Source organism: Dendrobates tinctorius, unplaced genomic scaffold, assembly GCF_039654945.1.
Source record: "Dendrobates tinctorius isolate UK_male_01 unplaced genomic scaffold, ASM3965494v1 ptg000251l, whole genome shotgun sequence".
Lineage (NCBI taxonomy): Eukaryota > Metazoa > Chordata > Amphibia > Anura > Dendrobatidae > Dendrobates > Dendrobates tinctorius.
Window position 1 is genome coordinate 12485950 of NW_027361918.1, and position 17095 is coordinate 12503044.

A 17095-nucleotide genomic window follows, 5' to 3' on the forward strand; every position below is an offset into this window, starting at 1 on the left:
GAGTGTCAGCTCTTATGTGCAGGGTCCTCTCTCCTGTAGAGTGTCAGCTCTTATGTGCAGGGTCCTCTCTCCTGTAGAGTGTCAGCTCTTATGTGCAGGGTCCTCTCTCCTGTAGAGTGTCAGCTCTTATGTGCAGGGTCCTCTCTCCTGTAGAGTGTCAGCTCTTATGTGCAGGGTCCTCTCTCTCCTGTAGAGTGTCAGCTCTTATGTGCAGGGTCCTCTCTCCTGTAGAGTGTCAGCTCTTATGTGCAGGGTCCTCTCTCTCCTGTAGAGTGTCAGCTCTTATGTGCAGGGTCCTCTCTCCTGTAGAGTGTCAGCTCTTATGTGCAGGGTCCTCTCTCCTGTAGAGTGTCAGCTCTTATGTGCAGGGTCCTCTCTCCTGTAGAGTGTCAGCTCTTATGTGCAGGGTCCTCTCTCCTGTAGAGTGTCAGCTCTTATGTGCAGGGTCCTCTCTCCTGTAGAGTGTCAGCTCTTATGTGCAGGGTCCTCTCTCTCCTGTAGAGTGTCAGCTCTTATGTGCAGGGTCCTCTCTCCTGTAGAGTGTCAGCTCTTATGTGCAGGGCCCTCTCTCTCCTGTAGAGTGTCAGCTCTTATGTGCAGTGTCCTCTCTCCTGTTGAGTGTCAGCTCTTATGTGCAAGGCCCTCTCTCTCCTGTAGATTGTCAGCTCTTATGTGCAGTGTCCTCTCTCCTGTAGAGTGTCAGCTCTTATGTGCAGGGTCCTCTCTCCTTTAGAGTATCAGCTCTTATGTGCAGGGTCCTCTCTCTCCTGTAGAGTGTCAGCTCTTATGTGCAGGCCCCTCTCTCTCCTGTAGAGTGTCAGCTCTTATGTGCAGTGTCCTCTATCCTGTAGCATGTCAGATCTTATGTGCAGGGTCCTCTCCTGTAGAGTGTCAGCTCTTATGTGCAGTGTCCTCTCTCCCGTAGAGTGTCAGCTCTTATGTGCAGGATCCTATCTTCTGTAGAGTGTCAGCTCTTACATGCAGGATCCTCTCTCCTGTAGAGTGTCAGCTCTTATGTGCAGGGTCCTCTGTCTCCTGTAGAGTGTCAGCTCTTATGTGCAGTGTCCTGTCTCCTGTAGAGTGTCAGCTCTTATGTGCAGTGTCCTCTCTCCTGTAGAGTGTCAGCTCCTATGTGCAGGGTCCTCTCTCCTGTAGAGTGTCAGCTCTTATGTGCAGTGTCCTCTCTCCTGTAGAGTGTCAGCTCTTATGTGCAGGGTCCTGTCTCCTGTAGAGTGTCAGCTCTTATGTGCAGGGTCCTGTCTCCTGTAGAGTGTAAGCTCTTCTGCTCTTATGGATAGGGACCTCTCTTCTGTAGTGTCAGCTTTTATGTCACAATTGGTGAGTATTAAATGTAAAAGACCCAACACACCAGTACGGATTGAGTGCCTTCTAGTGTAGTGGTGCCTTGGAGCATATTAGTCTCAAATATTCCTTTTGCCACATCTGATACCAGTGCTATAAAACATCTATTTTGCTTTGGGGCCCTCATAAAAGTTTAAAGTCCCTTTTACTTTACATCTTGTCTAATTATCTACGATGCACATATAAGAATAGTTTTGTACCTGCGGGTACCTGTATATCCCGGCCAGCTGGGCTACCGCGTATGAGGAGGTGGTGGTCAAGTCTCCGATGAATCCCACCACGTGAGTCCTGTTCCAGCAGCTGTAGTTTGGGATAATTTGCTTTTTACCTGATAATATACGGAGCACGCTGCAGACCGACCTATGAACATTGGCACAAGAGTCAAATATTCTGTAACCCAAGGAAATATTGGCAGGAAATTGCAGATTCTTATTAATCTCTTCAAATGTGAGGAAGAAAATCATAAGATACCGATAAAATCGTAGAGACGGTCTGAAAGTCACAGAGATGAAAAGTTACTACAGGAATAATGGTCCAGTCTGTGATAATGTGCTGATGATATAAGGGCAGGTCTACAGAGGTGGTGGGACAGCGATTAGGGGGCCACTTACCGACCGCATTTCAGAGCTTTTGGTCTTGCAGTAAATGTCAGTTTACTTGGTATATATAAAGTATTGACTTGTATTATCCCTCCGATCATCAGGTCTCCTTCCCTGTAATAACGGTCCATATCGTATCCTCTCAGCTCACAAGCCTCAGGAGAAGAAGCCACCGGGAAAAGCTGCAGGAATAGGCAAAGTAAGAGAAGCATCTTCGGCTTATAGAGGAGCACAGAGGCTAGTAAGATGGGCACAGTGGCTCGGAGCAAGCAGGAGACAAGCGGAGGGTCTTGGCAGGGAGCTGGCACCATTTAAAAGGGACGTCTGACCATGACAAGGCAGCTTCTCCCGGTGAGAGGGCTGTCAGCGATGTGGAGCCTTTATAATAAGGTTCTGAGAATTATTTCAAAGCATCGACAAGTGACAATCCTAATTCTGAAATAGCCCCGAGTTGTGGAGAAGCCATAAATTATAATAATTATCAAATAATGGCAAATTTATCTCCAGAAAGAAGAATTAATATTTTAATTTTACCTGATGATATTTCGGGTTTTTGTAGAGAATTACAACAAGCCATAAAATGCACAAAATGGCCACTGCTGTTACTATAAACTACAGAAATCAATAGTTTAAGTAAACGTATGTTAGAGAAAGTTGTTTCTTTCCACAGTTATGAGACACTTATCCATTTATCCTCAACTTCTCAAATCATTCACTGGAAAAACTGCTAAAATCCATCTCAAAATAAGAATCTGTCTATTGAAATCTATGTAGGATGAGAGATAAGCAGAGAGGCAGCGAGAGACAGAGATATTGCTGCTGCTTCCTGTGTTTTATATCACATTTTTTGCAACAAAAATGTATAAATGAGCCTAAAATTTTGCATTTTTACAAGGGTAACAGGAGAAATTGTGTGGCACCCCAGGAGTGCGGTTGCCACAGTGGCATTGCCTCCCTCACAGGGGGTGATGTCATGCCTGGAAGCAAGGAGGGGTCCCCTTACCAGGTAATACCAGCATCCAACACTTTTCGTGACTCCAGGCCAGAAGGGGGAGCTCTAATACCTGGTTTTAGGAGAGCTTCCCTATAAGTTTCTGCCTGGAGGTGGGGTTGTCATGATCCCAGTGCAGGTTTTTGAGCTGCACACCGGGGGTTAATGTCTGGAGCTCTGTGCAGGTTTTGACCTGCACACTTGGGGTTAATGATTGTGGTCTCTTTCTGGTTCTGGGAGAGCTTCATAAACCCCTGGGTAGCTTCAATCCCTGCCAGTTATACTTTTGCCTTTGGCCTAGTGTGCTGACCCCGTGTGCCTGTTTGTTGCTATAGCTTGTTTATATGGTTCTGACCCGATTCTGTTTCCCGTTGTGAGTTTGCCTGTTGTTTTTGTACTGCGTTATTATCTGTGTATGACTCATTGCCTGTGACCTGACCACTCTCTGCTCGCCCCTCTTGTACCTTGCAGCTATCTGTGTTTGACTCATTGCCTGTGACCTGACCACTCTCTGCTCGCCCCTCTGGTACCTTGCAGCTATCTCTGTGTGTGACTCATTGGCTACGTCCTGACTATTCTCACTGTCTATGCCCCTTGATAACTTTGTCTCGCAGTTACTCTGCTAGGAATTGTCTTGCAGCTCCTAGCTCTGTGGAGTTTAGGCCACGCCTCTAGCAGTCACGTGCTTCAGGTCCTGCGACTCTGAAGTACGCATCTATTCGGTTGCTGCCCGCTCCACAGGTAGCTTTGAGCACGCTTTCGCTTTACTCAGGGCACGCACACTGGCTCAGTGAGCAAGTTCAGTGCGGTGTCTCTGACATTATAACTGGCCTACAATTTTTTTTTCTCTCCTCACTTCTGCAGCATGGACCCAATGTGTGCTTTATCTGAGCAGGTGAGAAGCTTGACTCAGTCACTGCAGAAGCTTAGTTTGGAACACCAAGCTCTGGCCCCGTCCCAACGGCGGGTTGAGGACTCAGTTCAGGGGGTACTTTCCGCTGGCTTCCAGCAGGTGGGGAATAGAGATGTCATTTTAATCCCACCTGAATCCCCGGTTAAATTGCCAGATATATTTTCTGGTAACAAGGATGAGTTCAGGGCATTTAAGGAGGGCTGTAAGCTTTTTTTTTTCTTTGAGACCCCGCTCCTCTGGGGATAAGAAACAGAGGGTGGGGGTGGTGATGTCCCTGCTTAGGGGGTCTCCACAAGCCTGGGAATTCTCACTTTCCTCTTCTGCCCCTGAGAGAATGTCTGTGGATGCATTTTTTGAAGCCTTAGGGCTTATTTATGATGAGCCTGATAGAGTGCGGTTGGCTGAGGACAAAGTGATGAGTGTCTGTCAGGGGGAGCACTCGGCCGAATTGTTCTGTACTGAATTCAGACGTTGGGCAGCGGAGATTTCCTGGAGTGATGCCGCCCTGCGGGGGCTGTTCCACAGAGGCCTGTGTGAACATCTGAAGGATGCTTTGGCACTTCATCCTCCGCCTGACTCCCTGGAGGATGCCATGGTCCAAGCGGTTCGCATGGATCGCAGGCTGCGGGCTAGAGGCATTATGCAACGGGAAACGCCCTTATTCTTCAGTGGAGATGAGACCCAGACTCTTCCTATGGCTATGGAGGTGAACGCTGTCACCTGTGAGGGAAAGGAAAGAAGACGCCGCCGGGAAAAGCAGTTGTGCTTCTATTGTGGGAAATCTGGACATTGGAAGAAGGACTGCCCCTCCTGTCCGTCATCCTCCAAGATGGCGGGAAATGACTAGGTCTGGGTAGTAATCGAGGAGGCTACCCAGACCTTCAGGTACAATTTTCCTTATGTGCAAAAATGGTGCTGCAGGTGGAACTGGAACTTGGTTATGGTCCTGTTCAGACTACTGCTTTTATTGACTGTGGTTCGGCTGTGAACCTGATTGATACCAAGGTTGTGACTCTTTATAAAATAGGGACAGTCAGGCTTCACGATCCTGTTAAACTTGTGGCAATTGATTCATCTCCTCTTAGCCAAGACGGTATCTGTTGCAGGTCTGAACTTTTTTCTCTAAAAGTGGGTTCCACTCATGTGGAGAAACTAAGTTGTCTGGTGGTAGATAACTTGCCTGCAGGACTGGTACTGGGGATGCCTTGGCTTCAACGCCATAATCCTACCATTGATTGGGTTACAGGGGAAATCACTCAATGGGGATGCAATAGTAAATGTGGTAACCAGGGACATCTTGTTAACACTGTTAAATCAGTGTCTGTGTCGTCTGTCGATCTGGAAGGTATTCCGGAGTACCTGAAAGATTTTGAAGACGTTTTTTCCAAAAGTGAGGCTGAGGCGCTGCCACCACATAGACCCTATGATTGTGCCATTGATTTAGTACCCAGAGCCAAGTTACCTAAGGCTCGATTGTTCAATTTGTCTGGGCCTGAGCGCCAAGCCATAAAGGAGTACATAGCTGAGAGTCTCCGCAAAGGGCATATCAGGCCTTCTGTGTCACCTGTGGCAGCAGGGTTCTTCTTTGTGAAGAAAATAGATGGTGGTTTGCGGCCGTGACTCGACTTTCGGGAACTGAACAAGATAACGGTTAGGAACTCTTACCCACTTCCCCTCATCCCAGACTTATGTAACCAGTTAGCTGGGGCCCAATGGTTCTCCAAGTTGGATCTGCGGGGGGCCTACAATCTGATAAGGGTTCGGGAAGGGGACGAGTGGAAAACGGCATTCCTCACATCAGAAGGACTCTTCGAGAACCTGGTAATGCCATTTGGGTTAACTAATGCACCCGCTATTTTCCAAAATTTCATCAATGTTGTGTTTTCTGATCTGATAGGCCGTTTTGTTATTATTTATTTGGATGATATTTTGGTGTATTCCCCGGACAGTCAATCTCACTTGCAACATCTTAAGACTGTTCTCCAGAGACTCAGGGAGAACCAATTGTTCGCCAAATTGGAAAAATGTTCGTTTTTTGTACAGGAGCTGTCTTTTTTGGGGTTGATTGTGTCCTGTGAGGGGTTTCGTATGGATCCTAAGAAGGTGCTGGCGATCGCTGACTGGGTTCAGCCTCGAGATCTCAAGGGGCTCCAGCGCTTCTTAGGATTTGCGAACTATTACCAGAGATTCATTAAAGGTTTCTCACAAGTGGTTAAACCACTCACGGATCTTACCCAGAAGGGAGCTGATGTAAAAAATTGGTCTGTACTCGCTAAGGAATCCTTCTCAGCAATTAAAAAATGTTTTATGTCTGCCCCGGTGTTGGTGCAACCTGACCCGTCCAAACCATTCATTGTGGAGGTGGATGCTTCGGAAGTGGGGGTGGAGGCTGTGCTGTCCCAGGGTCCGGCCACCCTTACCAATCTCAAACCCTGTGCCTTCTTCTCCAAGAAGTTCTCTTCAGCTGAGAAAAACTATGATGTAAGCAATAGAGAACTTCTTGCGGTCAAGCTGGCATTTGAGGAATGGAGGCACTTTTTGGAAGGGGCGGCTCACCCTATCACGGTTGTCACGGATCACAAAAATTTGGCATACCTTGAATCTGCTAAGAGGCTTACTCCTAGACAGGCCCGTTGGTCACTTTTTTTTCACGATTTCAGTTCTCAATTACTTTTCGACCGGGATCCAAAAATGTTAAAGCGGATGCCCTGTCCAGAAGTTTTGATCCAGTGTCTCCCCCTGAGCCGCAGTCCTCCATTCTTCCCCCAGGGGTGGTAGTGGCGGGGGTCTCAACTGAGTTGGAACAAGAAATCCTAAGGGCTCAGGCCCTAGCTCCGGCATCCAGGCCAAGCGATAAACTGTTTTTTCCAGATTCATTGCGGCCTAGACTTCTGCAGGAGTTTCATGATTCTAGGCTGAGTGCTCATCCAGGTATCATGGCCACTAGAGAGGCAGTAACCAGGGGTTTTTGGTGGCCTTCATTAAGGTCCGATGTCAAGGAATTTTTTTCTGCTTGTGGCATGTGTGCCCGTTCCAAAAGCTCGCATAACCGACCGGCTGGGGAACTCATACCTTTACCGGTTCCTGATAGGCCATGGACTCATCTTTCCATGGATTTTATTACCGGTCTTCCACCTTCCAGGGGCAATACAGTGATCTGGATGGTGGTGGACAGGTTTTCTAAACAGGCCCATTTCATTCCCTTGGCAGCATTACCTTCAGCAGAAACATTGTCAAGGTTGTTTGTGCAGCATGTGGTCCGATTGCATGGGGTACCCCTGAATGTTGTGTCTGACAGAGGTGTGCAGTTTGTGGCCAAATTTTGGAGGGCGTTCTGTATGAAATTGGGCATCTCACTCTCCTTCTCGTCGGCATATCACCCGGAGAGCAAAGGTCAGACGGAACGCACCAATCAATCCCTGGAACAAATTCTCAGGTGTCTGACCTCCGCCAGACAGGAGGATTGGTGTGATGCATTACTGTTGGCTGAATTCGCTTTTAACAACCAGGTGAGTCAGTCCACCAACATGTCCCCATTCCTGATTAACTACGGCTTTAATCCGCATTTTGGGGAGTTTTCTCGGGTGGATTCCGGTTGTCCAGGAGCAGAAGGGTCCGTTCAACGGTTAAAAAACCTCTGGGCTGAAGTCCGGCGTAATATCTCTCGGGCCCAGGGGAGATACAGATATTTTGCGGACAAAAAGAGAGCCTCGGGAGACATGTTTCAGGTGGGAGAGAAGGTTTGGCTCTCCATGCGTAACATCAACTTAAAGGTACCATCAGTTAAGTTGGGACCAAAGTTCATTGGTCCGTACGAGATTATGGAGATAGTCAACCCTGTGGCATATAGGTTGCGTCTTCCCGCCTCCTTAAAAATATCTAATGTGTTCCATAAGTCTCTGTTGAAACCAGCAGGATCTGTCAAAGAGAACTCTGAGACTGTTGTTCCTCCAGTGCTGGTGGAGGGTCAATTGGAGTATGAGGTCGGACATATTGTGGACTCTCGGCGGGTGCGCCGCTCTTTGCAGTACCTGGTCCACTGGAAGGGATATGGACCAGAAGAGCGCTCATGGGTCCCTGCTCGTTCGGTACATGCAGATCGCCTGGTTCAGGCGTTCCATGCCAAGTACCCGGGGAAGCCTGGGGGTCCAGAGGCCCCCCGTTGAGAGGGGGGTACTGTCATGATCCAAGTGCAGGTTTTTGAGCTGCACACCGGGGGTTAATGTCTGGAGCTCTGTGCAGGTTTTGACCTGCACACTTGGGGTTAATGATTGTGGTCTCTTTCTGGTTCTGGGTGAGCTTCATAAACCTCTGGGTAGCTTCAATCCCTGCCAGTTATACTTTTGCCTTTGGCCTAGTGTGCTGACCCCGTGTGCCTGTTTGTTGCTATAGCTTGTTTATATGGTTCTGACCCGATTCTTTTTCCCGTTGTGAGTTTGCCTGTTGTTTTTGTACTGCGTTATTATCTGTGTATGACTCATTGCCTGTGACCTGACTACTCTCTGCTCGCCCCTCTGGTACCTTGCAGCTATCTCTGTGTGTGACTCATTGGCTACGTCCTGACTATTCTCACTGTCTATGCCCCTTGGTAACTTTGTCTCGCAGTTACTCTGCTAGGAATTGTCTTGCAGCTCCTAGCTCTGTGGAGTTTAGGCCACGCCTCTAGCAGTCACATGCTTCAGGTCCTGCGGCTCTGAAGTATGCATCTATTCGGTTGCTGCCCGCTCCACAGGTAGCTTTGAGCACGCTTTCGCTTTACTCAGGGCACGCACACTGGCTCAGTGAGCAAGTTCAGTGCGGTGTCTCTGACAGGGGTTAGGCAGTCTGAGTCAGAGAGAGAGCAGTGAAGGAGGAAGAGGGAAGTCAAGGAGAACCTGGGAAGTGGAGCTGTAACCAAGCTCACCCTAGAGCTAAGCGCTAGAAACTGGACGCCGGAGTCCGTGGCTGCGCGGGTACAAAAGTCCCAGCAGCTAAATCCGGAAGGCAGGGGACTGCATGTCTCATGGCCCCATCAAACACACATTGGCACAGCAGCCTCCTGCGAGCCCGGAGCCGCCACAAAGGAGCAACATCTGTAGTAGGCTCAAACTGCCTGTCATACAGGCAAGGACTTAAGGACAAGAAGGAACAGAGGCCTGAGCATAGGTTTAGGCAGCAAGGACCTCAGAGGACAGTGCAATAGGAAGGCCTCCAAACCCAACTGTCTTAGTGGATCCCAAATTTCTTCCAGGCTGCCCGGATCTCCATTATCATCTGTTATCAGTGCTACAGTCTGCACTTCTAACCATCAAGTAAAGGTAAAGGAAAGCACAACCCCTGAGTCTTGAGTCATTCCTCACTCCCTCAGTCCTGCTCCCCAACGTCTGCGATCCCTTATAAGAACAGTACCGGTATCCCTGGAGCCCCTCTCCACCTGGGGTGAGCAGAACCATCCTGAATGCATCACCATCGGCCCCAGTGGACTCCTTAAGCAGCGTCGGCCATCCATTGCCGAACACCACAGGTGGCGTCACGTTAAATCCCCTATAAACTTTTCCTCATTATTTTATTGCACGCCCAGGGCCACAGACCAGGTCCCTGGTGCCGTGACAACCTCCTGGAGAACTGTCTGGCCCAGACCGAGTACCCCACGGCCCTGGTGGGCGAAGCAATCTTAGCGTCATGAGCAGGATGTCGTAGTCCGGCATTACCGGGTACTGTGTGCCATAGACTTTATTGAACTTTAAAATCGCCACCATTACTGTGTCACACAGTGCCCGGGAGGAGAGGGGTGTGTCGTCATGGGCGGAACCCGAAAACGGGTGCAAAGTAAAGTTTGGGCCGCATTCTGTCATCCGCAGGCGAAAAGCAGGAATCCCCGACTTGGAAATCTGAAGGAGCTCAATCCATCCCGCCTTCGGGGCAGCCGCTTACTGTGGTAACGATACCCAGAGCCTGGCTAAGGTTCACTAGGGGGGAAGAAAATATCCAACCCGGGTGGAGATCCAGTGGCAGCCACAGTCGTAGCTCCCATAATGCCACTATCAATGCCATACATACCGGAGCGGCCTAGTTACCTCAGTACTCAGGGGAGTCGCACAACCTGAGTGATTTCAAGGAGAGACTATGTAGTTTGTTTGAAGTGTTCCCTCTGTCTGAGAGTCAAAAAGTCAGCATCCTCACTGGCCAGTTAACTGGTGCAGCCCAGAGGGAAGTAAAGTCCTGGTTGGACACTGATAAAAGAACTGTCAAGCAAATCTTGGCCAGGCTGAAGGACACCATTGACACACGCATTGCAGCAGAAATAAAAAAGATTCTTTGGATGCAAACAAAGGGTGCAGGACAATATATGGGACTATGCCCTTAATCTTCAGGAGGCGCTACGAGCCATATAGCAGGTTGACCCCGACAGCGTGCAAGATGAGTATAGGTTGCTAACAAAGCAGTTTATTGAGGGACTCCTGCCTAACACCCAAAGGACACAGCTGCGCATAATGGCCCTACAAAACCCTGACCTGGACATTGCGCACTTTAAAGATTGGGTCATCTAGGTGCTGCGTGAACCAAATTCTAGTGACACAGCGCCCCCTAGGTGCCCAGCAATTGCATACCAGCAAGAGGCAGCATCCTTTCCCCAGACCCCTGTTGTGAACTCATTTTCTGGTCTGCCTCTGGTTTCTGGTGAGGAAACTGGTTGTGCTGACAGAGGAGTTTTGAGTTCTCTTTCAGGGCTCCCTCTGGTGGTGGCAGGAGGTAGTGAAGCTGATCTAATTAACAGAGACCTGCCACCTGATAATGAGGAAGAGGATTCGACATCTCAAAGTCTCAGAATGGATTTAAGACAGCCAACTCCCTATTCCCATGCTGGTGATTTTTTCCTGCCTCCTGAGGTCTTAGTTTCCAGCTCAGTTCCTGCCTTCTCAAGCTAAGTTGTCTTTGCTTATGTTCACATTTGATTTGGTTTCGTGTATTCACTTTTTTGTGTGGTCAGCCAGCCCTGGCTGGGGCTGTGCTGAATTTCCACTTTAATGTCACAGTATGTGCCAGTTTGCTTTTTGTCCCTTATTAGATTGGCCTCTTTTTCCTCTGTTCTCAGAATATGCTGACATAGTGGGAGAAGTCTAGTGACTTCAGGGTATTTTTTGCTATCAGAAGTGTTGGACATTTTTGCAGGTTTTTTTGGCATGATTGCAGACAGTATCTTTCCTTTCCTGTCCTTTCTAGCTAGTGTGGGCCCCATCGCTTGCTCAGCCTATTTTCCTACCTGTGTTCGCGTTTTCATCTTGTCTGACCATCAATACATGTGTGGGGGCTGTCTATTCCTTTGGGGTCTGCTCTGGGGCAGTTTTAGATTTCCACTTTTCATGCTTTAGGCTTATTTAGTCCTCCGACTGTGACGAGGCATCTAGAATCATCGTAGTTACGCTCCACGACTGCTGTTAGTTGTGTGGTTAGGATCAGGGGTCTGCAATCCGCGTAGTTACCAACCTCTCTGGTTTTCTGTGACTTGGCTTGGTCTTGTTTTCCTCCTCAGTGACCCATTCATAACAGACCCCCGTTGAGGCCAACGTGCCGACCCAAGATAATGACTCCTCTGCATGTCTACGACTCCAGGTCAAGAAGCTGACCAAAAGTGTGGCTGCACTAACTAAAACTGTGCAGTCCATGCAAGTGGCCCCAAAGGAGAAGATCCAGCTGGCCTCCAATCAAGATGATGTCCCGTAGCGATGGCAGAGGAGAATCCCACCATCCAGAGGGAGAGACAGCGATCGTTACTACCAGGACGGAAAGCCCATATGTCGCCTCTGCAACAAGGCGGGTACATCGCAAGATTCTGTAATTTAAACAAGCAACCCCTGGGGCAGAGGGCCAACCCCCAGGAGTAAGACATCCAGGGGCACAAAGCTGGCGAGACAAGTACGTGGGAGGACAGCCAGTCCTGCCTGTCGTGATTGATGGCATCCGTATGAATGCTTTACTGGACATCGGCTCCCAGGTGACAACGATGCTATATATCCTATATAAACGGTACTGGGCTGATTCAGACATTACTCGCAGCCCAAATGAATACTTTGACATCTTTGCCAGCAGAGGTCAGCCCCTGCCTCAGGAGGGGTATAAAGAGGTGACCATCAAGGTTGGCAGAGTAGAATTGCAGTCGCAAGGTTTGATTATAGTTGATATTGACCAACGAGAATGCCATCCTATGATTACTTTAGGCACCAATGTAATAGTGAATTGTCTTGGAGAAATTATTGTTTTGTTGCAACAGGTAGCCGAGACCGCCAGCTCCAGTCATCAGCGGGTCCTGTAAAAGGAGATCAGAGCCCTGATGCAGAGACAACAGGTAGAGCTGTCTGGTGGAGAAGTCGGCGGTGTCAGTGTGAGTGATCCATTCCCCACTGCAATACCCCCTAGGAGTGAAATGTTAATTTGGTGTCAGTTAGCAACAGGCTTTAGAGGTCAAGATTTCCAGGCCCTGTACAACCTGTGTACTCTGATAGTCAGCCCACCATCCTGACAGCCAGAGGGGTAGTTGATGTCCACAAGGGGAGGGTACCGACACTCATTCTGAATTGTGGGAGAAAGAGGTCTATTTACCCTGGTATGCCACCCTTGCTGAGCTGTTCGCTGTTAGTAACAGTGCAATAGAGGCAGCGGAACCCTTGCTTTCGTCCGACCAGGTGGAGGACAATGGCTCTGAGGGGCAGCTGGAGGATTGGTGTGAGAAGCTACACGCAGGCATTGACTCCACTCCTTCACACCAAATGCATGGGGCTTACCGGGTGGCTTGAGAATATGAGCGGGTCCTCAGCAAACACCCTCTAGACTTTGGGCAGGCAAAAGGGAACTAAAACCATATCCCCACCGGAGATCATCCGCCCATTAAAGAGAGGTACCAGCCTGTGCCCCCAGCGCACTATCAATGTGCCAAGGGTATGTTACAGGAGATGAAGGAGGCTGGGGTAATCAGAGATAGTTTTAGTCCCTGGGCAGCTCCATTAGTCCTTGTTAAAAAGAAAGATGGCACCATGAGAATGTGTGTTGACTACAGGCGGATTAACCGCATTACACATAAGAACGCTTACCCATTACCTAGAATTGAGGAATCATTAGCCGCACTAAAGTCTGCTAACTAGTGTTGAGTGACTTTTGGTTTTTTAGGGTCAAGTTTCGTTTCATGAAACCTGACTTTTCCAAAAGTCGGGTCGAGCAAAATCGGCCGACTATAGGGAAAAGTCGGGGTCAACCCGAAACACGAAACCCAATGTAAGTCAATGGAGAATTAAAGTCGGCAGTGAGAGGAGGACAGGAAACACACCAACAGTGCCCATTTGAATGCCAAAAGCATAAATTCTTGTTACTGAAGCTTGTCAACCTTAATTAACTTCATAATACTAGTTACGCACTGAAAAATGGGGGTTATTTGGTTACAGTTGTGGGGGGGAGGGCTGGCTCCAGGTTTTCGTGGGCCCAGGGCCAAAGAGCGCTCCTTTAACACATACCACAACTCATGATGCTCCGATACGGCAGAGAAATAGCAGTATAGTACAATGAAAAATACTTCACTTCTTACATCTCATGACTAGAGTTGAGCGATACCGTCCGATACTTCAAAGTATCGGATCGGAATGGATCGGCCGATCTTAAAAAAAAAAGTATCGGTATCGCCGATTCCGATACCGGAAGTCCCATTCAAGTCTATGGGACTTCCGGTATCGGAATAAGAAAAATCCTGTTTTTCCCTTGTACAGCCTCTCTGGGGTCTGTACGGGCCTTTCGGGGGGCTGTGCCGGCCTGCCAGGGGGTCTGTGCAGGCTCCGGTGGTCTGTGCCGGCCTGCCGGGGGGCTGTGCAGGCTCCGGTGGGCTGTGCCGGCCTGCCGGGGGGCTGTGCCGGCCTGCCGGGGGGGCTGTGCAGGCATCGTCCGATGGGACTACAAGTCCCATCGGGCGATGCCTGCTACCATGACAGTGATTGACACATTAGCCAATGATGGGACAGTAGTAGTCCCATCATCCGGCTAATGTGTTGAATGTTAAAAAAAAAAAAAAAATACTACATACATACTACATGCATGCTACATAAATACTACATGCTACATACATACTACATACATACCACATACATACTACATACATACCACATATATACATACATACTACATACATAACACATATATACTACATGCATGCTACATACATACTACATGCTACATATATACTACATACATACTACATATATACTACATGCATGCTACATACATACTACATGCTACATACATACTACATATATACTACATGCATACTACATACATACTACATGCTACATACATACCACATACATACTACATACATACTACATGCATGCTACATACATACTACATGCTACATGCATACTACATATATACTACATACATACTACATGCTACATACATACTACATATATACTACATGCATGCTACATACATACTACATGCTACATACATACTACATACAGTGCCTACAAGTAGTATTCAACCCCCTGCAGATTTAGCAGGTTTGATAAGATGCAAATTAGTTAGAGCCTTCAAACTTCACACAAGAGCAGGATTTATTAACAGATGCATAAATCTTACAAACCAAAAAGTTATGTTGCTCAGTTAAATTTTAATAAATTTTAAACATACAAGTGTGGGTCAATTATTATTCAACCCCTAGGTTTAATATTTTGTGGAATAACCCTTGTTTGCAATTACAGCTAATAATCGTCTTTTATAAGACCTGATCAGGCCGGCACAGGTCTCTGGAGTTATCTTGGCCCACTCCTCCATGCAGATCTTCTCCAAGTTATCTAGGTTCTTTGGGTGTCTCATGTGGACTTTAATCTTGAGCTCCTTCCACAAGTTTTCAATTGGGTTAAGGTCAGGAGACTGACTAGGCCACTCCAACACCTTGATTTTTTGCCTCTTGAACCAGGCCTTGGTTTTCTTGGCTGTGTGCTTTGGGTCGTTGTCTTGTTGGAAGATGAAATGACGACCCATCTAAAGATCCTTGATGGAGGAGCGGAGGTTCTTGGCCAAAATCTCCAGGTAGGCCGTGCTATCCATCTTCCCATGGATGCGGACCAGATGGCCAGTCCCCTTGGCTGAGAAACAGCCCCACAGCGTGATGCTGCCACCACCATGCTTGACTGTAGGGATGGTATTGTTGGGGTCGTATGCAGTGCCATCCAGTCTCCAAACGTCACGTATGTGGTTGGCACCAAAGATCTCGATCTTGGTCTCATCAGACCAGAGAACCTTGAACCAGTCTGTCTCAGAGTCCTCCAAGTGATCATGAGCAAACTGTAGACGAGCCTTGACATGACGCTTTGAAAGTAAAGGTACCTTACGGGCTCGTCTGGAACGGAGACCATTGCGGTGGAGTACGTTACTTATGGTATTGACTGAAACCAATGTCCCCACTGCCATGAGATCTTCCCGGAGCTCCTTCCTTGTTGTCCTTGGGTTAGCCTTGACTCTTCGGACAAGCCTGGCCTCGGCACGGGAGGAAACTTTCAAAGGCTGTCCAGGCCGTGGAAGGCTAACAGTAGTTCCATAAGCCTTCCACTTCCGGATGATGCTCCCAACAGTGGAGACAGGTAGGCCCAACTCCTTGGAAAGGGTTTTGTACCCCTTGCCAGCCTTGTGACCCTCCACGATCTTGTCTCTGATGGCCTTGGAATGCTCCTTTGTCTTTCCCATGTTGACCATGTATGAGTGCTGTTCACAAGTTTGGGGAGGGTCTTAAATAGTCAGAAAAGGCTGGAAAAAGAGATAATTAATCCAAACATGTGAAGCTCATTGTTCTTTGTGCCTGAAATACTTCTTAATACTTTAGGGGAACCAAACAGAATTCTGGTGGTTTGAGGGGTTGAATAATAAATGACCCTCTGAATAAACTCTTCACAATTTAAAAAAAAATTAAACAACGAAATAACATTCTTTTTTGCTGCAGTGCATTTCACACTTCCAGGCTGATCTACAGTCCAAATGTCACAATGCCAAGTTAATTCCGAATGTGTAAACCTGCTAAATCTGCAGGGGGTTGAATACTACTTGTAGGCACTGTATATACTACATACATACTACATACATACTACATGCATGCTACATACATACTACATGTAGTATTTATGTAGCATGCATGTAGTATGTATGTAGTATTTTTTTTTTTTTAACACATGCGGATGATGGGACTACTACTGTCCCATCATTGGCTAATGTGTCAATCACTGTCATGGTAGCAGGCATCGCCAGATGGGACTTGTAGTCCCATCGGACGATGCTTGCACAGACCCCCGGACATCAGCACAGCCCCCCGGCAGGCCGGCACAGCCCCCCGGCAGGCCGGTACAGACCCCCACAGGGTGCACAGCCCCCCGGCAGGCCGGCACAGCCCCCCGGCAGGCCGGTACAGACCCCCACAGGGTGCACAGACCACCGGCAGGCCGGCACAGCCCCCCGGCAGGCCGGTACAGACCCCGGGCAGTCCACACAGCCCCCCGGCAGGCCGGCAGAGACCCCCGGAAGGCCCGAAATGACGGCGCATCATGATGCGCACACACCGCGCATCATGATGACGTCAGGCTGTCAATCAACTTTGAACTTCCGATTCCGATGCCGACTTCCGATATTGAAAAAATATCGGAAGTCGTTATCGGAATTCCGATACAGCAAGTATCGGCCGATACCCGATACTTGCGGTATCGGAATGCTCAACACTACTCATGACTGATATCCATTTTAAATTCTCCAATACCTCCAAAAACGGACAGTATATAACTCCATACAGTATTATGGCCAGCGCTTAGTGCGCTATACAGAGTAATGAGGCCCATATATTTATCCATATGGAATCATTATTCCCATATAATGTTTCAAACCGTATATGATGAGCTCCACATAATGCTACAGTATATGTTGGTCCCAATGGATGAAGCTCCACTGTCTTATGGGCCCAAATAATGCTCCATATATAATGGGCCCCATTTCTACTGCTCTAGTGTATAATGGGCCCTGTAAATGCTGCTCCAGTGTCTGATGTCCACCTTTGGAATGCTCCAGTGTATGGTGGGCCCCATATATCATTCACCAGAGTATAGTGCTCCCCAAAAATTGCTGTCCCAACATTGAAAACAATTACATAAGTCTCCTTGCTAGGGAATCCCTGCACTACTCTGAACTCCTTGTCGTCCCCATCTTCCATCTCACTGCACTTGGCTGTTTAGG

The 17095-nt window shown here is 48.2% G+C and overlaps 1 protein-coding gene across 1 annotated transcript in view; it reads right to left on the reverse strand.

Moving 5' to 3' along the window:
• Nucleotides 1-1523: 1523 nt before the first annotated feature.
• Nucleotides 1524-17095, reverse strand: part of LOC141065406 (vomeronasal type-2 receptor 26-like) — a 135835-nt gene continuing 120263 nt past the window's right edge. The window contains exons 7-8 of the mRNA XM_073557870.1: nucleotides 1974-2143; nucleotides 1524-1854 (exon numbers count right to left, since the gene is read on the reverse strand). Coding sequence (XP_073413971.1) covers nucleotides 1524-1854; nucleotides 1974-2143 — 501 coding nt within the window. The remainder of the gene's footprint in view (nucleotides 1855-1973; nucleotides 2144-17095) is intronic.